Source organism: Saimiri boliviensis, chromosome 21 (assembly GCF_048565385.1).
Source record: "Saimiri boliviensis isolate mSaiBol1 chromosome 21, mSaiBol1.pri, whole genome shotgun sequence".
NCBI lineage: Eukaryota > Metazoa > Chordata > Mammalia > Primates > Cebidae > Saimiri > Saimiri boliviensis.
The window spans coordinates 21969526-21994165 of record NC_133469.1 but is presented as its reverse complement, the minus strand read 5'-3'; the positions used below and the strand labels follow the sequence as shown (position 1 = coordinate 21994165).

The 24640-nt window shown below is 52.7% G+C and overlaps 1 protein-coding gene across 1 annotated transcript; it reads left to right on the top strand.

The window, feature by feature from the left end:
* The first annotated feature begins 509 nt into the window (after window positions 1–509).
* HDHD5 (haloacid dehalogenase like hydrolase domain containing 5) lies at window positions 510–23287 on the top strand. Its single transcript, XM_039462537.2, has 8 exons — window positions 510–669; window positions 9089–9292; window positions 11104–11216; window positions 13345–13438; window positions 15593–15626; window positions 19090–19264; window positions 22093–22281; window positions 22466–23287. The coding sequence occupies exons 1-8, from the start codon at window positions 544–546 to the stop codon at window positions 22800–22802; spliced, it is 1272 nt and encodes a 423-aa protein (XP_039318471.1). The 5' UTR covers window positions 510–543; the 3' UTR covers window positions 22803–23287.
* The last annotated feature ends 1353 nt before the right edge of the window (window positions 23288–24640 follow it).

Genomic DNA, 24640 nt, shown 5'->3' with positions numbered 1-24640 from the left:
GGCGCACGGGGCGGACTCACGGGGGCAGTCTCCCTAGGCGCCGGGTGGGGGTCAGCGGGTTTACAGAAACTATAAAAGACTTAACAGTTGGCGCGCGACGGGCGTCCCCTGACTGACACGGGCTCAGAGGACCTGGACGGCACCAAGGGTCCGCCCCAGCGACCGCGCCCTGGAGTCACGATTGAGACCCCGGCCCAGACGGTCGGTGAACGGAGGGATGCCGGTCTGGGGCCTGCCGCGCATGTTCCCGGGATCCGCGGGCGCGGGGAGACAGCGCAGGCGCCGCCGCCCGGGCCGTGCCCACCGTGCGCCGTGGCCCGCTCACCGCGATCTCGGTCTACGAGGCAGCGGGGCCCCGCATTTCTTCGCCGCAACGGAGCCCCTTCGGCGCGCGGGTCGAGTTCCGTGGGCGCCTGCCGGCCTCCGCGCGCTTACCGGACTACCACTCCCGAGATGCCGCGCGCGTCAGCCGCTGATTGGCTGCGCGGCGGGCGGGCTCGCGGGCTGGCGGCTCGCCGTGCACGTGCACGCAGCGACCGCCGGATGGCTGCGTGGGGCTGTGTGGCTGCGCTCGGCGCGGCGCGCGGGCTCTGCTGGCGGCCGGCGCGCGCGGCTGCGGGGCTGCCGGGCCGCTGCTCCCGCAGGGGCTGCGCTGTGGGCCCCGCGCAGGTGAGGACGCCTGGGTTCCGGCCGAGCCGCTCGCCACTCGGGGCCGGCGGCGGGGCGGGGAGCCGCGGGGAAGGAGGGGCGGCCGGGCTGGCATCCCTGGCCACCTGGGGACGGCCTGGACCGCCGTCGCGCCCGAGTGCCCGTCGCTCGTGCCGGGGGCCTGAAGCGCGCTGCCTCCCCGGGTTCACCGGCGGCCTCGGAAGCGCTTCCCCCGCAGGGGAGCGCTGGTCGGGACGGCCCGGCAGGCTGCCCGTCAGCCCCGGCGCGTCCCGCGTCCCTGTTTTCCCTGCTCGCCCTCCGATGGCCACCGTGACGACGTTGGGGCGGTGATTTCCAGCCTCACGTGGAGGCGACCGGGACCCGCGCCGGGAGCCCCGCCTGCGGCTGCGCCGCCCCCAAGCGCGTGTGGGTTTGGTGCGGGCGTTGGGTTCCGCCCGGCTGCCGCGACCTCCCCTGAGCGCTGGCGGCTCCTGGAAACTGGAAGGCGGAGATGGCAGGGAGCGGAGATCGGGCCACTGCATTCCAGCCCGCGCAGCAGAGCGAGCCTCTGTGTCTACAAGAAAGAAAATAGGCCGGGCGCGGTGGCTCACGCCTGTCATCCCAACACTTTGAGAGGCCGAGGCGGGTGGATCACGAGGTCAGGAGATCGAGACCATCCCGGCTACATGGTGAAACCCCGTCTCTACTAAAAATACAAAAAATTAGCCCGGCGTGTAGGCATACGCTTGTTGTCCTACCTACTAGGGAGGCTGAGGCAGGAGAATGGCTTGAACCCGGGAGGCAGGGGTGGCAGTGAGCCGAGATCGCGCCACTGCACTCCAGCCTGGGTGACAGAGTGAGACTCCGTCTCAAAACAAAAACAAAAACAAAAATAACAACAAAAAGAACGAAAACCTGAGCTTAGTCTAACATTTTTGCTCTACGAAGTTTTTGATTTTTAAAACTTTTTACTCTTTTGTAATAGCAATTAGCTTAAAACGTTGTACAGCTGTACTAAATACCTTCATTTATATCATCGTTCCATAGCTTTTTTCTATTAAAAAAAATTTTTTTAAACTTTTGTTAAAAAAGAAGAGACAAACACACTAGCCCAGGCCTACACAGGGTCAGGTCAGGTCATCAATATCCCTGTCTTCCCTCTCCACACCATGTCCCGTTGTAAGGTCCTTAGGAGGCAGTAATGTGTGGAGCCTTTGTCGAGCACCCGTGAGTGTTAGCACTGTGCCAGGTATGGGGGTAAAGGGCAGATGACGTCCCCGTCTCTCTTTAGGCCTAGGTAGTGATTCTCCTTGAAAAGAATAAGAAAATGAAATCTGAAAAGTGCTATGGTTACTGTTCCCAGGAATAATGCATGTAGCATTGTTTTTAATATTGTTTTTGAGACGGAGTCTCGCGCTCTGTTGCCAGGCTGGAGTGCAGTGGTGCGACCTCAGCTCACTGCAACCTCCGCCTTCCGGGTTCAAGCAGTTCTGGCTCAGCCTCCCAAGTAGCTGGATTACAGGTGTGTGCCACCACACCCAGCTTATATATATATATATATATATATATATATATATATATATATATGTATTTTTTTTTTTTTTTTTTTGAGACGGAGTTTCACTCTTGTTACCCAGGCTGGAGTGCAATGGCGCGATCTTGGCTCACCGCAACCTCCGCCTCCTGGGTTCAGGCAATTCTCCTGCCTCAGCCTCCTGAGTAGCTGGGATTAGAGGCACGCGCCACCATGCCCAGCTAATTTTTTGTATTTTTAGTAGAGACGGGGTTTCACCATGTCGACCGGGATGGTCTCGATCTCCTGACCTCGTGATCCCCCTGCCTCAGCCTCCCAAAGTGCTGGGATTACAGGCTTGAACCACCGCGCCCGGCTAATTTTTGTATTTTTGAGTAGAGACGGGGTTTCACCATGTTGACCAGGATGGTCTCGAACTCCTGACCTCGTGATCCACCCGCCTTGGCCTCCCGAAGTGCTGGGATTACAGGCGTGAGCCACCGCACCCAGCTCGCATGTAGAGTTTTAAGGGGATTTATGGCCATCCTGAAATCTTATCTGTGGGTCTAGGTTAGGACCCCTATTCTAGTGAGATTTCTTGGGGAATAGGGAGGGGCTCCAGGGATCCTGGAGGGTACCTGAGTATGTTGAGGAGAGAGGACTTAACTCACAGCTGGGGGCTGGCAGGAGGTGGGAGAAGCAGTCCTTGGGTCCCTTGTTTTCTCTGAGGTGCTGCGAGTTGCCAGCTGAACTTGAGAGGCTGAACCCTGAATCCAGCACTTGTGAACTGGGTGGCCCTTGCTGGGTTCTCTCTGAGGTTGTGTCTGTCTTTGTCCAATCAGGTGATTTAGTGCGTGTATATTGAACACCTTGTATAACCCAGGCCCGTTTTGCTAGGCAAGGCCATTCGGAGATGTTGACACTTCCCCAAAGGGCTGGTACAAAGAATACATAAAAATGCCTTTGTGGGGCCGGGCACGGTGGCTCAAGCCTGTAATCCCAGCCCTTTGGGAGCCCGAGGCGGGTGGATCACGAGGTCAAGAGATCGAGACCATCCTGGTCAACATGGTGAAACCCCGTCTCTAATAAAAATACAAAAAATTAGCTGGGCATGGTGGCGCGTGCCTGTAATCCCAGCTACTCAGGAGGCTGAGGCAGGAGAATTGCCTGAACCCGGGAGGCGGAGGTTGCGGTGAGCCGAGATTGCGCCATTGCACTCCAGCCTGGGTAACGAGCGAAACTCTGTCAAAAAAACAAAAACAAAAACAAAAACAAAAAAAAACGCCTTTGTTGCGTGTCTGGCTGAGTGCCCTGGGGCAGTGACAGGTCTGGGTGCCACAGCATAAACACGTGGAGCCAAGGGTTAGTGGGACCATTTGTCTCGGCATTTCCTGTGTGGCATACGGGGCTTGGTCAGCTCTGTCTTGGCAGCTGTCTTTTGGTGTTCAGGTGTGATGTTGGCTCGAGTTGCTTCCTCCTGTGTTTCCAGTGTCCCTGCCCTCCTCCAGCTGCCCTCCTCCAGCTTGGCACTGTAGCTGTCATTGTTCAAGCCGAGAGGCCTCATGCCCAAGCTAGCATGGAGGAGCTGGAAGATCGCCTCTCCTGGGGGTCTTGCCTGTTCAGTGGAAGGGAGATGGGATTATTCCAGCCGCTCCAGTCTCTATTTCACGGGACCCGGAGACACCCCTCAGCTTCCTAGACCCCGTGGACTCTTGGTTTTCCTCTTTGCACTGTTTGCTGGCAGGCCTTGCGTGCTCTATTATGAAGTGGCGTTTTCTTCCTGGTTCTCTGAGGGCAGAGACCTTCTAGATTTTTCAGCTCCAGAACCTTCTGTCCAGTGCTGATGTCTCCACTTGCCTGTCTCCCAGCTCCGAAGTGGGACTTACCTTTTGTCGTCCTGTGCCCTCCCACTGCCTGCTCCTACTGTGCCCTTTGGTTCAGTGACTGATACCAGCATCCATCCTACTGTGTTCCCAGGCCAAAATAAAAAAGCGTGGGAGTCCGTGTGGCTCCCTCCTCCCTCCATCCCAGCATCTGGATGGTTACACAGTCATGCCTGTTCTGTTTCTGATAATGCCCCATGGTCTCCGTTCTTACTGCCACTCCCCCAGGTAAAACCTCCATCTTCTCTGTCTCGGATTGCATTTGGCCCCACCTGGTCTCCGTTGACTTAACTCCCTTGAGGGCACTCAATGCAGTCCTTTCTCTGCAGCCAAATTGTTTTCTATCGTTCCGGTCTGATGGTAACACTTTCCATGTTCAGACTCCTTAAATTGGCCTAGAAGACCTGTGATGGGCAATCTTCCCCACCCTTGAGTCAGGTTCCCCTGGTGTGGGCTCGTCTCTTAGTGCAGGGCTCCCTGTGTACTGTCTTGGGGCTGCTTGTTTAATTGTATCATCATTGAACCCAGTAGCCGGGCAGGAAGCACTCAACTAGTCTGGCGTGGGTGGGGGGTGCAAAGAGTTTTGTTACAGGGTGTGTTTAACACTTTCATTGCCCAACTCAAATTGTCTTTTTAAGAAACTGCTTCTGGCCGGGCGCGGTGGCTCACGCCTGTAATCCCAGCACTTTGGGAGGCCGAGGCGGGTGGATCACGAGGTCAAGAGATCGAGACCATCCTGGTCAACATGGTGAAACCCCGTCTCTACTAAAAATACAAAAAAATGAGCTGGGCATGGTGGCGCGTGCCTGTAATCCCAGCTACTCAGGAGGCTGAGGCAGGAGAATTGCCTGAACCCAGGAGGCGGAGGTTGCGGTGAGCCGAGATCGCGCCATTGCACTCCAGCCTGGGTAACAAGAGCGAAACTCCATCTCGGAAAAAAAAAAAAAAAAAAAAAAAGAAACTGCTTCTGTTTAATTCTGTTTATTTATTTAGAGCTTACCTAGAATTGATTTGTACTTGCAAAAATGCTGCCCTTTTAGAGAGTTTGCTTTCTAGACTGGTTGCTTGCTCTGTCGTCACACTAGCTAAGAAAAGAGGGACTGCAGTGCCTTTTTTGTGTGTGTGTGAGACGGAGTCTAGCTTTGTCATCCAGGCTAGAGTGCAATGGCACAATCTAGACTCATTGCAGCCTCCGCCTCCCAGGTTCAAGTGATTCTCCTGCCTCAGCCTTTCGAGTAGCTGGGATGACAGGTGCCCACCACCATGCCTGGTTAATTTTTGCATTTTTAGTAGAGACAGGGTTTCGCCATGTTGGCCAGGCTGGTCTTGAACTCCTCACCTCAAGTGATCCACCCTCCTCAGGCTCCGAAAGTGCTGGGATTATAGGTGTCAGCCACCGCAGCTGGCCTGGAGCACCATTTCTGATTCTGATCACTCTTTATAAAGGGAGCTCGGTGCATAGAGTAGCAATGTCAATACGAATGACTTGCCTAGGGCCAGGCATGGTGGCTCACGCCTGTAATCCCATCACTTTGGGAGGCCTTGGCAGGCGGATCACCTGAGGTCAGGAGTTCGAGACCAGCTTGACCAACATGGAGAAACCCTGTCTCTAATTTTTAAAATTAGCTGGGCATGGTGGCACATGCCTGTGCTCCCAGCTACTTGGGAGGCTGAGATAGGAGAATCCCTTGAACCCGGGAGACGGAGATTGCAGTGAGCTGGGATTGTGCTATTGCACTCTAGCTTGGGTAACAAGAGGGAAACTCTGTCTTTAAAAAAAAAAAAAAAAAAAAAAAAAAGAATGACTTGACCTAGTTGGCACCAAGAAAAGAAAAATAGCAAACAAGTTAGGTTAGTTTTTTTTGATGACTGAAGAACATCTTGTATGTTAACAGTTTGTAAAAAGAGGAATGGAATGATTTTTAAAAAGAACATCCAACTTTATAAATCCAGGAAATGTAGAAAGAGAAGAGATAAATTTTTTTAACTTTAATAAAAAGTTCGATAATTAACAAACATCGTTGTGGAAATCAATGTTGTAAGGGTGAAGTACATTGCTGGTGGATGTGTAAGTTGATAGATGTTTTTGAACAACGGTTTGTCAGTAGGTGTTTGGGTAATTACATCTGCTCTCTCTGATTTATTACTCCTACTTTTAAGAATCTAGCTCAGGCCGGGCGCGGTGGTTCAAGCCTGTAATCCCAGCACTTTAGGAGGCCGAGGCGGGTGGATCACGAGGTCAAGAGATCGAGACCATCCTGGTCAACATGGTGAAATCCAGTCTTTACAAAAAATTAGCTGGGCGTGGTGGCACGTGCCTGTAATCCCAGCTACTCAGGAGGCTGAGGCAGGAGAATTGCCTGAACCCGGGAGGCGGAGGTTGCGGTGAGCCGAGATCGTGCCATTGCACTCCAGCCTGGGTAACGAGAGCGAAACTCCGTCTCAAAAAAAAAAAAAAAGAATCTAGCTCAAGGAAATATCCATAACATGGGAGAAATCAATATTCATGAAGAGGTTCCTTGTAGCATTATTTTTCATGGGGCAAAAATGTGTAAAAACCTAACTGTCCAAAATATAGGGAATAATGTTAGTGAATTCTTCACTCAGAATAGTATATAGCCAGAAATGATGTTTAGGAAACAGAGCTATACATAATTAATATGGAAAGATCGAGTTGGGGCACAGTGGCTCAAGCCTGTAATTCCAGCACATTGGGAGGCTGAAGCAGGCAGATCACCTAAAGTCAAAAGTTCAAGACCAGCCTGGTCAACATGGTGGAAACGTGTCTCCACTAAAAATACAAATATTAGCCAGGCATTGTAGCGCATGCCTGTAGTCCCAGCTATTCGGGAGGCTGGGGCAGGAGAATTACTTGAATCCAGGAGGTGGAGTTTGCAGTGAGCTGAGATCATGCCACTGCACTCCAGCCTGGGCGACACAGCAAGACTCTGTCTCAAAAGAAAAAAAAAAAAAGCCAAAAGATACCAACTAACAAAGTAACATGATTCTGTGTGTGTGTTAAGATTAAAGAGGTGTGTATACTACAGATGTATAAAAGGCTTCTGGAAAACAGAGAATACGACTAGGTAAGATGGAGACAAGAAATTTTGTATCATTTTTATATTGTCTTTAGTGATCGAGGTTTTTTAAAAAAATTTTTTGCTATAATAAAATCTTCAAAGATTGTTAAAAAGGCGATTGTAATCCGTAAAAATATTTATGATACGTCAAGCAAAAGAACAAGATGATGCAAAATTACATATGGCATAGTTGTAGCTACAAGACAAATATAAGAATAGAGAAAAAAAGGAAACTATTAATTGGTTGTTTTAAAGTGTTGGGATTAGGCTGGACTTCGTGGCTGACGCCTAATAATCCCACCACTTTGGGAAGCTGAGGTGGGAGGATCCCTTGAGCCCAGGGGGTCAAGGCTGCAGTGAGCCATGATCATGCCACTGTACTCCAGTCTGGGTGACAGGAAGACTATCTGTAAAAATAAATAATTTTAAAATGTGTTGGGATTATATTTTCTTTGGATTTCTTTATTTTCTTTCTTTCTTTTTTTTTTTTTTTTTGAGACGGAGTTTCGCTCTCGTTACCCAGGCTGGAGTGCAATGGCGCGATCTCGGCTCACCGCAACCTCCGCCTCCCGGGTTCAGGCAATTCTCCTGCCTCAGCCTCCTGAGTAGCTGGGATTACAGGCACGCGCCACCATGCCCAGCTAATTTTTTGTATTTTTAGTAGTGACGGGGTTTCACCATGTTCACCAGGATGGTCTCGATCTCTCGATCTTGTGATCCACCCGCCTCGGCCTCCCAAAGTGCTGGAATTACAGGCTTGAGCCACCGCGCCCGGCCCTTTCTTTTTTTTTTTGAGACAGAGTTTCGCTCTTGTTACCCAGGCTGGAGTGCAGTGGCACAATCTCGGCTCACCTCAACCTCCGCCTCCTGGGTTCAGGCAATTCTCCTGCCTCAGCCTCCCGAGTAGCTGGGATTACAGGCACGCACCACCATGCCCAGCTAATTTTTGTATTTTTAGTAGAGACGGGGTTTCACCTTGTTGACCAGGATGGTCTCGATCTCTTGACCTCGTGGTCCACCCGCCTTGGCCTCCCAAAGTGCTGGGATTACAGGCGTGAGCCACTGCACCGGGCCTGATTTCTTTATTTTCTAATTAAAAAACTGCTTAGGCTGGGTGTGGTGGCTCATGCTTGTAATCTTAGCACTTTGGGAAGCCAATGTGGTCGGATTGCTTGAGCCCAGGAGTTTGAGAATAGCCTGTGCAGCATGGCGAAACCTCATCTTTACTAAAAATACAAAAGATAAGCTGCGCAAGGTAGTGTGGCCTGTAGTCCCAGCTACTCGGGAAGCTGAGGTGGGAGGATCACTTGAGCCCGGGAAGTTCAGGTTGTAGTGAGCCAAGATGGCAGCACTGTACTCCAGCCTGGCCAACACTGTGAGGTCCTATCTCAAAAAAAAAAAAAAAAGCTGGGCGTGGTGGCTCAAGCCTGTAATCCCAGCACTTTGGGAGGCTGAGGCGGGTGGATCACGAGGTCAAGAGATCAAGACCATCCTGGTCAACATGGTGAAACCCCGTCTCTACTAAAAATACAAAACATCAGCTGGGCATGGTGGTGCGTGTCTGTAATCCCAGCTACTCGGGAGGCTGAGGCAGGAGAATTGCCTGAACCCAGGAGGCGGAGGTTGCGGTGAGCCGAGATCGCGCCATTGCACTCCAGCCTGAGTAACAAGAGCAAAACTCCGTCTCAAAAAAAAAAAAAAAATTGCCTTCTTATTTACGCAAAAATAATTTAACACTGTAGTTATGTGTTTAGAAAAACATGAAAACGGAATAATTCTTGTTATAGATGGATTTTACCCTAGCAGAATCCCTTGTCTTCATTTTTTTGTTCTTTCTGACCTAGGTTTTCAAGGGCTGTCAGCGACCTGAGGGTGGCGTGGAGCCTCTCTCTGTGACGGTTATTTCTTTGCCCTCCTCCTGCCTCTTGGCTCACGTCCTGGTAATTATTTTACCATCTCTGCAGAGCCCGCCCACCTTTGGGTTCCTGTTGGACATCGATGGAGTGCTTGTCCGGGGCCACAGAGTGATCCCTGCTGCTCTGGAAGCCTTCCGAAAGCTGATGAACTCCCAGGGGCAGCTGCGGGTGCCCGTGGTTTTTGTCACAAATGCTGGGAACATCTTACAACACAGCAAAGCCCAGGAGCTGTCAGCCCTGCTGGGGTGCAAGGTGAGAAGGCAGCTAGAGGCATAGAAGCCCAGGGACGTGGTTCCTAATGGAGCTTCTGCCGCAGGTCCACGTCCCTTTCCCTGGGTTTGGGTATGGTCTCACGTGGTCCTCGGTCATGGCCACCGCAGAACACGAAACTCCTGCCTGTGTATTTGGCAGTTTTAGTTTACGTCCTTGTGGTGTTTCTTTTCTTTTGGGCATTTAGGATGTGAGTCCCTGGAAAGCTCAGATCACACGCACGTCTAGGACTTTGCAGGTATAGCACGTGCCAATCTGAAGTCACACCTTGGCTTTCCTGAATAGGATGTGTGCACCTGTAGGCATGCTGTCCCCTTCAGTCACCTGCAGCCCTGCACCATATCCCAACTTTGATGCATTCTTGTTCGTTGAGGGAGAATTCAGCTTGGGAAGGAGTCCTGTGGAACCAGGAGAGTAAATAAAGTGGCTGATTGATGAGATGTTGCCGCTCAAAGTTGCATGTAAAACGTGAGAGGATAAAATTGGTTCCTTGCTGTGATTTCCAGAGAGAAGTCCAAAAACCTTTTAAGTAAAGGCTGCATTGTTAGGGTTAGTATAAATGTTAAGAAGCGAAGTCTTTTATTTTTTTATTTTTTTATTTTATTTATTTATTTATTTTTGAGACGGAGTTTCGCTCTTGTTACCCAGGCTGGAGTGCAATGGCGTGATCTCGGCTCACCGCAACCTCCGCCTCCTGGGTTCAGGCAATTCTCCTGCCTCAGCCTCCTGAGTAGCTGGGATTACAGGCACACGCCACCATGCCCAGCTAATTTTTTGTATTTTTAGTAGAGACGGGGTTTCACCATGTTGACCAGGATGGTCTTGATCTCTTGACCTTGTGATCCACCTGCCTCGGCCTCCCAAAGTGCTGGGATTACAGGCTTGAGCCACCGTGCCCGGCCAAGAAGCGAAGTCTTTAAGCAGAACTGAAAATAGAAAGTAAAAGACTGATTTCTGCCGGGCGCGGTGGCTCACACCAGCACTTTGGGAGGCCGAGGCGGGTGGATCACGAGGTCGAGAGATCGAGACCATCCTGGTCAACGTGGTGAAACCCCGTCTCTACTAAAAATACAAAAAACTAGCTGGGCGTGGTGGCGCGTGCCTGTAATCCCAGCTACTTAGGAAGCTGAGGCAGGAGAATTGCCTGAGCCCAGGAGGCGGAGGTTGCGGTGAGCCGAGATCGCGCCATTGCACTCCAGCCTGGGTAACAAGAGCGAAACTCCGTCTCAAAAAAAAAAAAAAAAAAAAAAAAAAAAAAAAAGATACAAAAAATTAGCTGGGCATGGTGGCGCGTGCCTGTAATCCCAGCTACTCAGGAGGCTGAGGCAGGAGAATTGCCCGAACCCAGGAGGCGGAGGTTGCGGTGAGCCGAGATCACGCCATTGCACTCCAGCGTGGGTAACAAGAGCGAAACTCCGTCTCAAAAAAAAAAAAAAAAAAAGAAAGTAAAACACCGATTTCTGTGACAGTGACAGGGAGCACACGTGAGCCCTGTGGCTTCCAGGTGGGGGCCTGGGAAATCTAGCTCCACCTGACAGGGTGGCAAGTGGCCAAAACCCACATCTGTGACATTTCTGGCCTCTTGTTTTGTGTGGCAAGGACCAAATGAGACGGGTTCTTCTCACATCTGGCGGGGTGCATTTTAGAAGTGCTGCTGGGTGCTAGACAGGGCTTTGTGTCGTTCTTTTTCTGAGTGGGTTTTCCCTTCCCTAGGCTAAAGGGCCTGTCACCTGTCTCATTTCCCTCAATGGCTCTGTCTTCCTCTGCCCTCCCCTGTCCCGGCTGTCCCACAGGTGGATGCAGACCAGGTTATTCTGTCTCACAGCCCCATGAAGCTCTTCTCAAAGTACCACGAGAAGCGGATGCTGGTGTCTGGGCAGGGGCCCGTGCTGGAGAATGCCCGGGGGTATCCTTTTGGTCTTACTCTGGCTGAAGGGAAGGGGCAGGGCTGGAGCCTTCCCTCCCTTAGCTGAGTGGGGACTGTAATGAGGGATGCTGGGTGCTGGGGTGCATGGGTGATGCTGCGGGCTGAGGGGTGAGAGGACAGCTCCCGAGAGTGGTCGGTCCTCATGTCTGGTGGTTTCCAAAAGCCAGTCTTCTTACCCCTGCATCAGAATCCTTTGGAGGGCATAAAATGCAGATTCCAGGGTCTCTGCACTGGAGCCTTGATTGACTAGGTCTAGGGTAAAACTCAGGAATCTGTATTTAAAAAAAAAAAACAAAATACCTCTCCCAGTGGTTCTGTAACTAGGTTTGGGAACCCCTTCTCTAGTCTCTTCCTTGGGGTGCCCAGTCAGCGTGTTAGCCAGTGGTAGTGATGCAGTTACAGGGAGCTTGTCTTCGGGAGCCTGCAGAATACCAGGCCCCTGTTCTCAAGCAGCTGGGTCGTGCCGAGCCTGTCCTCTGTACCAGCGGTGTGCCACACGCCGAACAGGACGAGGACCAGGATCAGGCGTGGGGCTTACGAATGAATCAGGGGCTGGTGCCTGAGGAGGCAAGAGTAACACCATGTGCAATAAAGGAGCGTTTACCAAGGCGTATGATTAAAGGCTCATAAGCTCACAGGAGTGTGCCACAGGTATTGCGGGGGGGGCAGTGGAGTATCCCTGGGGCAGGAATTGCCTTGGTTTCTTGGAGGGGTACAGTGGAGCCCAGCAGATGGCTAAGGTTTCCCAGACAGGGGAAGTAGGAGGTTGGAATGGGATAGGGAGAGGAATGAGAACAGGAGGGGCGGTGCCAGGGTGTCTGGAACCTTGCAAGTGAACTTGAGGAGTCTGACCAACCTCTCAGGGCAGGGGAGGGCAGGACAGGCTTTATTGCTGATGGGGCTATCTGATAGAATCAGGATTTGGGGAAAATTCATTTTGAGATTCATCCAAAACCACGTCCAGTTAAGACTGCCAGTTGACAGGAAGTTGGAGGCAGATCTTAGAGGAGATAGGCTGAAGCTGGCTTGGCCCGCCCCAGGGTCTCTTCTTCCTTGCTGATTCATGTTCATCTTATAAGATTTTAGCTCCAGCCCTCCTCCCTCCGCCGGTCTCCCCAGCCCACTGAGGAGTCTCTTCTGAACTCAGCACTGGCTGGCAGCACTGTTCTCAGAACACTGGTTTTGATGGGCTCTGAATGTGCTGGGCTCCTCGGGACAGTTTTTTTCTTTTCTTTTCTTTTTTTTGAGAAAGGGTCTCACTCTGTTGCCCAGGCTGGGGTGCGGTGGCGCAATCGTAGCTCACTGTAGCCTTGACTTCCCGGGCTCAAGTGATCCTCCTGCCCCAGCCTCTTGAGGAGCCCCTGAGTAGACTACAGGCGTATGCCACCATGTGTAGCTGACTGTTCTTTTTGTAGAAACAGGGTCTCACTATGTTGCCCAGAATGACCTGGAACTCCTGGGCTCGAGCGATTCTCCCACCTCAGCCTCCCAGAGTGCTGGGATTTCAGGCGTGAGCCACTGCACTCAGCTCGGGACAGAGATTCTTTTTTTTTGAGACGGAGTTTTGCTCTTGTTACCCAGGCTGGAGTGCAATGGCACGATCTCGGCTCACTGCAACCTCCGCCTCCTGGGTTCTAGCAATTCTCCTGCCTCAGCCTCCTGAGTAGCTGGGACTACCCGCACGTGCCACCATGCCCAGCTAATTTTTGTATTTTTAGTAGAGACGGGGTTTCACCATGTTGACCTGGATGGTCTCTATCTCTTGACCTCGTGATCCATCCGCCTCAGCCTCCCAAAGTGCTGGGATTGGGACAGAGGTTCTTACGTGCTTTTGCCCTCTGGGCCGCGCCTGGCATAGGACCTGGCACCTGTCATGTGCCTGGTGACTGTTGGTGGTTTGCCCAGGAGCTGCCCTCTTTACCTGTGCAGTTGCAGCCTGCTCGCCAGCAGCTGCAGGATTTGTGCCATCCTTGCTGGGCTCTGCTTGCTGCCCTCCTGCCTGGCTTGATCAGGACTGGGTTGTGTTCCCTTCACTTGTGATTTGATGCATTCAGAAAGGCATCTTCCCCCAGAACTGTCCAGCATTACTTCCCTGAGCTCGCTACAGACTGGGCTTCCGGAATGTTGTTACCATGGACGAGCTGCGGATGGCCTTCCCCCTGCTTGACATGGTGGACCTGGAGCGGCGGCCGAAGACCACGGTAATAAGGGGCACAGGTTGGGCCGTGTCATCTGCACGCCTCCAGTGCCCTGCATTGGTTCCGTCACTCACCTTGCAAACCCTCCTGCAGAGCTGTGTTGTGTCTGTGCTTCTGTGTGACTACTGCCTCCTTGGAGGCACATCTGGCTAAGGGTTTTGTTCCCTGGATTTATGAGAATGGTTCAGAGGCTGGGCGTGGTGGCTCACACCTGTAATCCCAGTGCTTTGGGAGGCTGAAACTGGAGGACTGGTTGAAGACCAGCCTGGGCAACATAGTGAGACCCCGTCTCTACAAAAAAAAAAAAATAATAATTGGCCAGGTGCAGTGGCTCATGCCTGTAATCCCAGCACTTTCGGAGGCCAAGGCGGGCTGATCTCCTGAGATCGGGAGTTCCAGATCAGTCTGGCCAACATGACGAAACCCCATCTCTACTAAAAATACAAAAATTAGCTGGATATGTTGGTAGACGCCTGTCATCCCAGCTACTCGGGAGGCTGAGGCAGGAGAATCGCTTGAACCCGGGAGGTGGAGATTGCAGTGAGCCAAGATTGTGCCATTGCACTCCAGCCTGGGTGACAGAGTGAGACTCTGTCTCTAAGAAAGAAAGAAAATGAGCCAGGCATGGTGGCACATGCCGATTATCCCAACTATTCAGGATTCTGAGGCAGGAGGGTTGCTGGAGCCCAGACATTGGAGGCTACAGTGAGCTGTGATCACATCACTGCACTCCAGCCTTGGCCACTGGCTGAGACTGTCTCAAAAAAAAAAAGAAAAGAAAGAAAATAGCCTGGATAAGCAGCAGGCTTTACGCCCTGTCCTCTCTGCGTTGTTTGTAATGACCTGGGAACCCCTTTCAGAGCCCCAGCCTCCCTTCCGACAAGCAGTTCCGGACTTGCTGGCTGGCCTTCCCAGTGCTGTCCAGGAGAGCCGCTGGCCGTTGCGAGGTGAGCTCTCCTGTGGCCCGGTTCTGAGCTGCCGTCGGGAGAGGTGCTTGCACAGGGCGCACTGGCCGGTCTGCACACCTGCCTAGGTGCTCTGTGTGCAGGGCTCAGTTTTGAACACTGGCTTTGTCCCCTGTCTCTCTTGTGATCCCTGGGGATCCTCTGCAGCGTGACTGCCATCTCTTGAGGTGCCCGCTGGCTCCCTTTCTCCTCGTCGCACTGTCTGCGTATCACGTAGCCCAGGTTTGAAGTCAGACCACTCTCACCGTTTGACGGCATGCAGTTATAAACAGATAGCTGACTTTTTTTTTTTTTGGAGACGGAGGTTCGCTCTTTTTACCCAGGCTGGAGTGCAATGGCGCGATCTCGGCTCACCGCAACCTCCGCCTCCCGGGTTCAGGCAATTCTCCTGCCTCAGCCTCCTGAGTAGCTGGGATTACAGGCACGTGCCACCGTGCCCAGCTAATTTTTTGTATCTTTAGTAGAGACGGGGTTTCACCATGTTGACCAGGATGGTCTCGATCTCTTGACCTCGTGATCCACCCGCCTCGGCCTCCCAAAGTGCTGGGATGACAGGCTTGAGCCACCGCGCCCGGCCTTTAATTTGTTGATAGAGCTTAAGTCCTTCCTCCTCCCGAGTTTTCTGATGGGACAGAGCACTTTGTCCCCCGTGAGGGCTTTCTCCCTGACCTGTGCAAGCTCTGTGGAGAACCAGAATGTGAGAGTTGGAACAGATCTCAGATTAGCTCAGAGACAGCCCCACACAGGGGAGTGACGTGCCTCGGGTCACATAGTCGGTTAGTGGCAGAACCAAGACTTACGTGACCTGGGGATGGAATGGACCCTCGAGGCTGGTCGAGTGACAGGAGGAGAAGCGGCCCGTCAGGCCCTGACGCACCTGCATTCTTCGCTGCCTGATTCTAGAGCCTTGCTTGGCTGTATCTTGTGTCCCCTCCCACCAGAGAAAGACAGCTGGCCCTCCTGCCTCCTGGCGACCTCACATGGGGTATTCCGCCTGCTCTGTGGCCCACCTGGCCGTTGTCTGTTCTCCTTTCTCTGCATCTTCCTCACTCCTCTCCAGCTCTCCCTTGGCTTGGGCTTGACAGTGGATATGGGATCTGTGGGGTGTGTCTGCCCGCCCCTCCCAGCGCCCCGGAGGCGGGGGGTGTGGAAGGTGACTTGTGTTGATAGCCTCTCCTTTGTCTCTCTGCAGCCCCTCCCAAGGAATGACTTTCCCCGCATTGAAGGTAAGAGAAATCCTCTTCTGTGAACTGTGAGGTCTTTTCTCCCTCTCCTTTCTGGCCCTCAGGCTGTCTCAGTGTGACTGCCTGCAGCCGGCTTCAGCAGCCAGGGGGCCTTGGACACAGGACACCTGGGGTCTGGCCGGGTCTGGCTCTGCTACTCACCGTCTCCGAGACTGTTAGTCAGTCTGACCTTCCCCGTGCGGCTCACTGTTCCAGGAAAACTGGAAGCTTAGAGAATCTGAGGGTGGAAAGGCCCCTGGAGATGATCTAGTGTCTAGAATTCCTCAACTTTTAAGCCCAGTTCTCCCTTTTGCAAGAACATTGGACTATCCCTTTATTATCCTGACATGATATTCACAGGTAATGTAACTTCTATACACACAATATTAAAAATTAATTCGTTTGATATAAAGCTGTAATTGTAATAGGGGGATGTAAAAGGAAACATTTTTAGTATGAAGACAAGAATGTGTGCAGTGTGTAATAATTATCCAAGAAGTAAAATGGTTGCACTAAACATAGAATCACCACGAATGTTACAGCCACAAATACAGGCTAACGGAAGTGTGGTTTTTTTTTTTTTGTTTTGTTTTTTGAGACGGAATTTTGCTCTTGTTATCCAGGCTGGAGTGCAATGGTGTGATCTCGGCTCACCGCAGCCTCCGCCTCCTGGGTTCAGGCAATTCTCCTGCCTCAGCCTCCTGAGTAGCTGGGATTACAGGCACGCGCCACCATGCCCAGCTAATTTTTTGTATTTTTAGTAGAGACGAGGTTTCACCATGTTGACCAGGATGGTCTCGATCTCTTGACCTCGTGATCCACCCACCTCGGCCTCCCAAAGTGCTGGGATTACAGGCGTGAGCCACCGCGCCCGGCTGCAAGTGTGTTTATAGGTGTGACGGGTGTTTTACTGGTGTTTCAGAAATTAGAGGCAGCATTGCCATGAGTCAAGTAATTTTCCAAAATAGGGAACAACTCTCAGTAGAGTTTTGAAAAGGCAAAGTACAGTCTTCTCTTGACTTACACCATAGTTGTATTTTTGGAAAAATTGATGCATATTGAAACTGTATAAAAAATGCTTTGTAGCCGGGCGCGGTGGCTCAAGCCTGTAATCCCAGCACTTTGGGAGGCCGAGGAGGGTGGATCACGAGGTCAAGAGATCGAGACCATCCTGGTCAACATGGTGAAACCTCGTCTCTACTAAAAATACAAAAAATTAGCTGGGCATGGTGGCTCGTGCCTGGAATCCCAGCTATTCAGGAGGCTAAGGCAGGAGAATTGCTTGAACCCAGGAGGTGGAGGTTGCGGTGAGCCGAGATCGCGCCATTGCACTCCAGCCTGGGTAACAAGAGTGAAACTCCGTCTCAAAAAAAAAAAAAAAAAAATGCTTTGTGATTATATGTAAAATAGTTCAAGTCATTCTGAAAAGGTTGTTCACCTATGTGGGTATCAGGATATCAGGTGGGACGTTCAGATGTTATTAGGACATGGGAAAGTTTTTTCTTTTCTTTTTTCTGTAGAGCGGGGATCTCACTATGTTGCCCAGGCTGGCCTCAAACTCCCGGGCTCAAGCGATCCTCCCCACCTTGGCCTCCTAAAGTGCTGGAATTACAGACATGAGCCACCGCACATGGACATGGGACAGTTTTTTAAGAAATTAATGTTAATTTTATTTATTTATTTATTTATTTTGAGACAGAGTTTTACTCTTGTTACCCAGGCTGGAGTGCAATGGCTCGATCTCGGCTCACCGCAACCTCCGCCTCCTGGGTTCAGGCAATTCTCCTGCCTCAGCCTCCTGAGTAGCTGGGATTACAGGCACACGCCACCATGCCCAGCTAATTTTTGTATTTTTAGTGGAGATGGGGTTTCACCATGTTGACCAGGATGGTTTCGATCTCTTGACCTCGTGATCCACCCGCCTCGGCCTCCCAAAGTGCTGGGATTACAGGCTTGAGCCACCGCGCCCGGCCCGAAATTAATGTTAATTTTAATGTGGGACAGGTTGTGATTGTGCAGGACTGCCCTGAGTACGTAACATCCCAGGCCCCCCCTTCCGCAACCTTCACTTGCCAGGTTTTAGTCATTGTGGCAATTAAAATTGCCTCTGACTTCTAAAGGACCTCATGAGGGGCGGTGCTGTCCCATTGAGAATCACTGGTCCGGTGTAGTTCGCCGGCCCTGTAGCTTAGAGTCAGCAGGATCCTTTGCCTAGTGCTTACTGTGTGTCTAGTCCTGGACTCTTTACTGATGCTATCTCTTTTTTTTTTTTTTTTGAGACGGAGTTTCGTTCTTGTTACCCAGGCTGGAGTGCAATGGCGCGATCTCGGCTCACCGCAACCTCCGCCTCCTGGGTTCAGGCAATTCTCCTGCCTCAGCCTCCTCCTGAGTAGCTGGGATTACAGGCATGCGCCACCACGCCCAGCTAATTTTTTGTATTTTTAGTAGAGACGGGGTTTCACCATGTTGACCAGGATGGTCTCGATCTCTCGACCTCGTGATCCATCCGCCTCGGCCTCCCAAAGTGCTGGGATTACAGGCTTGAGCCACCGTGCCCGGCCTATATCTCATTTTTATCCACACAATCCAACAATACTTACAGTCCAACAGCATTGTAAGTATTGTTGCTGTTACGTAGCTGCAGTTGAGGAAACTGAGGCTTAGAGAAGGGAAATTACTTGCCCATAGTCATACAGGAAAATCACTGGAGTCCAGGTTGGGGTTCAGGTCTCTATAAGTTCACACCCCCACTCCAGGCTGTTAGGTTCTGCTGGTCTCTGGGGCTGAGAGAGAAGTGACTGAGAGAACGGGAGCCTTGCTAAGTCATGGAGGGAGTGTGTGGTGGAAGAGCCTCAGCCAGCAGGGAGAAGCAGGCTGGGGGCTTGCTGCTCTTGTCTTTTTTTTTTTTTTTTTTTTTTTTAAGATGGAGTTTCACTCTTGTCACCCAGTCTGGAGGGCAGTGGTGTGATTTTGGCTCCCTGCAACCTCTGCCTCCCAGGTTCAAGCAATTGTCCTGTTGCAGCCCCCGAATAGCTGGGATTACAGGCACCCGCCATCACCCCCAGCTAATTTTTGTATTTTTAGTAGAGATAGGATGTCACCATGTCGGCCAGGCTGGTCCTGAACTCCTGACCTCAGGTGATCCACCTGCCTCAGCCTCCCAAAGTGCTGGGCTTGCAGGTGTGAGCCACCGCGCCTGGCCTGCTGGTTTTGTTTCATAACCTCTTCTGCCAAGTACCAGTGGACTAAAGTTAGAATGGGAGCCCTCAGGAAGCTTCTTCCTGGGCCCTGGGCCTTGTGCACCCAGGGTGGATGGGTAAGGGGCTCTTCTAGGCTCATGGGAGAGCTGTGCCCCTGCCCAGCTGGGTTCACTGTGGGTGGAGGGCGTGTGGGTGGGTCACCCTAGCTGGCATCCTAAGGGCCTGCCTCCTGCCCTGCAGCCCTCACCTGTGCCTTTTCTTTAAAGGGGTGCTCCTCCTAGGGGAGCCGGTCCGCTGGGAGACCAGCCTGCAGCTGATCATGGATGTCCTCCTCAGCAATGGGAGCCCTGGGACTAGCCTGGCAACAGCCCCCTACCCCCACCTCCCTGTCCTGGCTAGCAACATGGATCTCCTGTGGATGGCTGAAGCCAAGATGCCCAGGTGAGGACACAAAGCTCTGGCCTTGGCCTGGTGGCCCACTCCTGGCTGCTGCTGGGGCAGTCCTGCGGGCAGTTCCCACCCGTCATTCTGCCACCCAGGGTAGTTGGACCGTACTTAGGTAGGCCCCACTGCTGCACTAACCTGGCCTTTGAAGGATCACTTCACATGTTAGTTACTAACCCTAAACTACAGATGACAGAGTCTGAGGAGAGGGTGTTTCACACATGCCCCCTGCCCCCGGTAATCTTAAGCGCTCCTCGTGTCTAGTGGAACCTTTGTACCGTATCAGTGCACGTTATTCAGTTGCTCTTTGTCCCCGGCTCCACCCTGTAGCACTGGTTCTTTCACTGTCTTGTCTCCTTGCACCCTGAAGACAGAGGGCAGGGGAAGCAAGGATTCGTCTTTTTTGGCGGGGACAGGGGTCTCGCTGTCTCCTCCGGGCTGGAGTGCCGTGGTACAGTCAGAACTTAACTACAGCCTTGAACTCCTGGCCTCAAGCGATCCCCCTGCCTCAGCCTCCCAAAGTGCTGGGATCACTGGCGTGTACCATCACGCTGGCCAAGGACAGTTCTGATGGCTGTCTAGACCAGAGAACTGAGACCCAGAGGATGAGTGGCTTTCTCAGGGCCACGCAGGTGCCTGCACTCCCTGCTCAGCTGAGTTGCTGTCGTCTGTCCTGTCTTACTCTGTGGCTAGCCAGCACAAGTCCGGGCGGCCCTTTTCTGGTCCTCAGGGTGCTTACTCGGGAGTCCAGCTGACAGCTGCTGTGTACTGTTGGGCTGCTGTTATCCGCATGGGCCGACTCTTGAGTCTCAGCCTGCGGCTGCCCTTCAGCCAGCCTTGTAAGGGTGGGCACGGCCCAGTGCTGACTCAGTAGCCCCAGAGATACAGGGGTGCTCTTGTCACTTTTCAAGTGTGTCTCTGTGGCTTGAAGCTTGGCATTGCCTCTGAAGTATTATTCCTCGAGGAGGGTATGCTGACACTACCCCAGTGGGCTTGGTTGGTTATGTCACTGTGAACTGAAAAGCAAGGGTCAGATTTCAGTTTTAAACCAGATTTGAGATGAACTTTTCTAATTAAAAACAGAATCGTTGCATAGATGACACTGAAATGTGCGGTGGCTTAACGCTTGTAGTCCAACACTTCGGGAGGCCAAGGTGGGTGGATCAACTGAGGTCAGGAGTTTGAGACCAGCCTGGCCAACACGGCAAAACCCTGTCTCTACTAAAAAACCAAAAATTAGTCAGGCATGGTGGCGGGCGCCTGTAATTTCAGCTACTTGGGAGGCTTGAGGCAGGAGAATTGCTTGAACCCAGGAGGCGGAGGTCGCAGTGAGCCGAGATTGCAGCCAAGCACCAGCTATCATATTACTATTCCAGGTGGCAGGAAGGAGTTGGGGAGCGCAGACTGTCACCAGTTTATTTTATTTTTTTAGATGAAGTCTGACTCTGTCACCCAGGCTGGAGTGCAGTGGCAGAATCTTGGCCCACTGCAACCTCCGCCTCCCAGGTTCAAATGCTTCTCCTGCCTCAGCCTCCCAAGTAGCTGGGACTACAGGTGTGTGCCACAACACCCGGCTCATTTTTATATTTCTAGTAGAGACAGTGTTTGACCATGTTGGCCAGTCTGGTCTAGAACTCCTGACCTCAGGTGATCCACCTGCTTCAGCCTCCCAAAGTGCTGGGATTACAGGTGTGAGCCACTGTTCCCGTCCCCTGTCCCTCATTTTTTTTTTTTTTTTTGAGACGGAGTTTCGCTCTTGTTACCCAGGCTGGAGTGCAATGGCGCGATCTCGGCTCACCGCAACCTCCACCTCCTGGGTTCAGGCAATTCTCCTGCCTCAGCCTCCTGAGTAGCTGGGATTACAGGTGTGCGCCACCATGCCCAGCTAATTTTTGTATTTTTAGTAGAGACGGGGTTTCACCATGTTGACCAGGATGGTCTCGATCTCTTGACCTTGTGATCCACCCGCCTCGGCCTCCCAAAGTGCTGGGATTACAGGCGTGAGCCACCACGCCCGGCCCCTGTCCCTCATTTTAAGGCTGCTTATTAAATGTTTAGCCCAGGCCAGGCACAGCGGCACCCTCCTGTAACTTTGGGAGGCCGAGGCGGGCAGATCATGAGGTCAGGATTGAGACCAGCCCGGCCAACATGGTGAAACCCTGTCTCTACTAAAATATAAAAAGTTAACTGGGCGTGGTGGCGCACACCTGTAATCGCAGCTACTCGGGAGACTGAGGCAGGGGAATCACTTGGACCTGGGAGGCGGAGGTTGCAGTGAGCTGAGATTGTGCCACTGCACTGCAGCCTGGTGACAGCGTGAGACTCCGCCTCAAAAAAGGCAAAAATGTAGCCCAGCATTTGTGCGTTTCTTGACTGTAGCTTAATCACATAGCCACGCCTCATTGCAAGGGAGGCAAGGGAAGGTCTTTTTCACACCCAGTCGTAATACAGTCAGCTGAAGCAGACACCAGCAAAGAAGGAGAGAAGGGCAACCCTCGTCTGCCCAGCTCTACAGCAGGATTTAAGCTCTGGAATCAGACTGAGTTGCAGTACTGGCTCTGCCATCTTGCACACATTACTGAATCTTGCTGTGCCTCGGTTTCCTCATTTGCAAAATGAGGATGCTAATGTCCTCTCCTAGGAGTTTTCTGAGAGGGAAAGGTGAAACGCCACCCCCCGTGCCAGCAGAGTGTCTGCTATGTGCCAGCTCTTACTCTGGGGAAGAGGCTGGTCTGCGTGGGTGCTGCTTAGAGAATGGCTGTTCCGTTCTCTGGCAGGGCCTAGGGATCAGGAAGACTGAACTGCTCCGTGGTCGTTTCTGGCAGGTTTGGCCATGGCACCTTTCTGCTGTGCCTGGAAACCATTTACCAGAAAGTGACGGGCAAGGATCTGAGATACGAGGGCCTGATGGGCAAACCCAGCATCCTCACTTACCAGTACGCAGAGGAGCTGCTCCAGCGACAGGCGGAGAGGCGAGGCTGGGCCGCCCCCATCCAGAAGCTCTATGCTGTGGGGTAGGCTCTCCTTCCCCGCCCCCATCCCTTTCGCGACGTCCCCTTCCCTCCCTCTCTTCTGTCACCCCCGTTTCCCTGTGTCGGATTCACTCTTCTGCCCCGAAACTCTTCTCTGCTCCCTTTGCTTGGCAACACTGAGTTAGGTTTCTTCTTTTCCGTTTTCCGGTGTGGCTGCCCCTGCCAGGGACAACCCTATGTCTGATGTGTATGGCGCCAACCTGTTCCACCAGTACCTGCAGAAGGCGACACGTGACGGGGCGCCGGAACTAGGGGCTGGGGACCCACGGCGGCAACGGCCCTCAGCAAGCCAGAGCTGCGTCTCCATCCTGGTGTGCACAGGCGTGTACAATCCCAGGGACCCGCAGTCCACGGAGCCTCTGCTTGGAGGCGAGGAGCCCCCATTCCACGGGCACCGAGACTTCTGCTTCAGTTCAGGGCTCATGGAGGCCTCCCACGTGGTGAAGGACGTGCATGAGGCTGTGCAGCTGGTCTTCCGCAAGGAGGGCTGGGCTTGGGAGTGAGGGCAGTGTGCTGGAGGTTGAGCGGGTGAGGCCGGTTGGCTGGGCTCTGGCCCATCGCTGGGCTCAGGTCAGGACTTGGTTCCCTGGCCACCCTTTCTGTTGCTTCGTGAGTGTGATGTTACTGGTCGTGTGGAAGAAGACATGGCTCTTTCCCTGCTGGGTAGCATTCTCTATGGCACTGTTGGGATTCTCTGGGCCCCGTTCCCATGTGCCTCACCTGGCAGTCTAACCTCAGGCCAGTCTCTTCACCGGTGTGCCTCAGATTCCTCATTTCAGGAGGGACTTCTGGAAATGGGGAGCAGCGTGGAATACTGTGGCCAACTCTGCAGAGCCTTTGCCGGCACTGCAGGAGTGCTCCGCTCGGCAGAGCATCTAACACCAGATGCTACTTTTTATTGTGGTTTATTACCCAGAGATTTGGGGCTTATTTTTTTAAATTAAAATAATCATCATAAATATTCATGATGCCCTCTCTTATGAAGCTCTGCTGGAGTGCACTCAAGAGTTTTGTGGGTGGAGGGGAGGGAGGGAGTGGTGCTGGGTGGCCCGGGGGCTGGGAGATGGGTGGCATTTCCACTCCACGAGGTACCCACGTCTCCTTCCCTACCTCTCGCCCACAAGCGCACATCCATTCTGGGCTGTGAAGCCTGAGGCTGTCCAGGAATGAGTTATGCCTGGCTTTGGCATCACCTAGCAACTTTCCTAGTGTGGAAAAGAAGAGGGACCTTCTCACTGCCTTGTTCTAAAGGAAGCAGCTCTCCCTGCGGTGACCCTAGACAACATACGCCGCTTCTTACCTCCCTGTCTCTAGGAGTCACCAGCTTCATCTCTTCATGAAGAGACGTGTCACTTGTGTCTGGTCACTGGTGGCCTCAGCGCCTGCAAATCCCCCAGACGGTTCTCGACCTCGTTTTACTCCAGTGGCCGTTTGCGTTGGACACAGCTGATGTCTCCTTTCCTCTTTCTTTTTTTATGTTTTGGAGACAGAGTCTTGCTCTGTCACCCAGGTTGGAGCGCAGTGGCGTGGGTCATAGCTCACTTGAACTTCCCGGGTTCAAGCAATTCTCCCACCTCAGCCTCCTGAATAGCTGGCACTACAGGCACACGCCACCGTGCCTGGGTAATTTTTTTTTTTTCCCCTGTATTTTTGGTAGAGACAGGGTTTCACCATGTTGCTCAGGCGGGTCTCCAACTGGCATCAAGTGACCCTTCCACCTTGGCTTCCCAAAGGGCTGAGATTGCAGGCATGAGCCACTGCACCTGGCCTCTTGACAAGTCTGATTGGTGGCTTGACCCAACAGGAGGTTATTTTTGTAAGTGATAGGCAGGTCAGAGGTGGCACATCAGTGCTGGGAGCAGCGCCAGGCTATCCTGCAGACCTCAGTGCCCACCCCACCATCCTTAGCACCTATGCTTTGTCCATTGGCAAGGTGGCCTCCTTACACGTGCAAGTCCCTCAGCCCCACTGGGAGGGGGAGGGAGGGAAGGGCCTAGAGCAGAGCTCGTGGAGCTTATCCCCAGGAGTGCCCGCTTCTGTCCTCCGGTTCTGCAGGTGATGATGAGAGGGTCACACAGACACCCCCAGTGACAAGCAGGAACCTGCATGTTACTGCTCAAAAACAAAATTTGGGTTGTGTGTGAAAGGCTCACCGAGTGCGGGCCTGGCAGGTGCCTTGTGGTGCCAACAGCACCAGGGCACTGAGCTGGGTTATTCCATAAATCTGTGTGGTGAGGTGACCTGTCGACCTGTCAGACTTAAGAGCTCATCTGGGCTGCACCTGGAGCAGCTGCTCCCAGACATGATGCAAGGCTCCGAGAAGTGGGGCAGGCAACGGCCT

Bases quoted from the DNA above. Each gene is read 5' to 3' on its own strand.
- HDHD5 (XM_039462537.2), top strand. From the start codon at position 544: ATGGCTGCGTGGGGCTGTGTGGCTGCGCTCGGCGCGGCGCGCGGGCTC. The intron at 9,293-11,103 runs GTGAGAAGGCAG...GCTGTCCCACAG, and splicing joins CAGCCCTGCTGGGGTGCAAG to GTGGATGCAGACCAGGTTAT. The intron at 22,282-22,465 runs GTAGGCTCTCCT...TGCCCCTGCCAG, and splicing joins CAGAAGCTCTATGCTGTGGG to GGACAACCCTATGTCTGATG.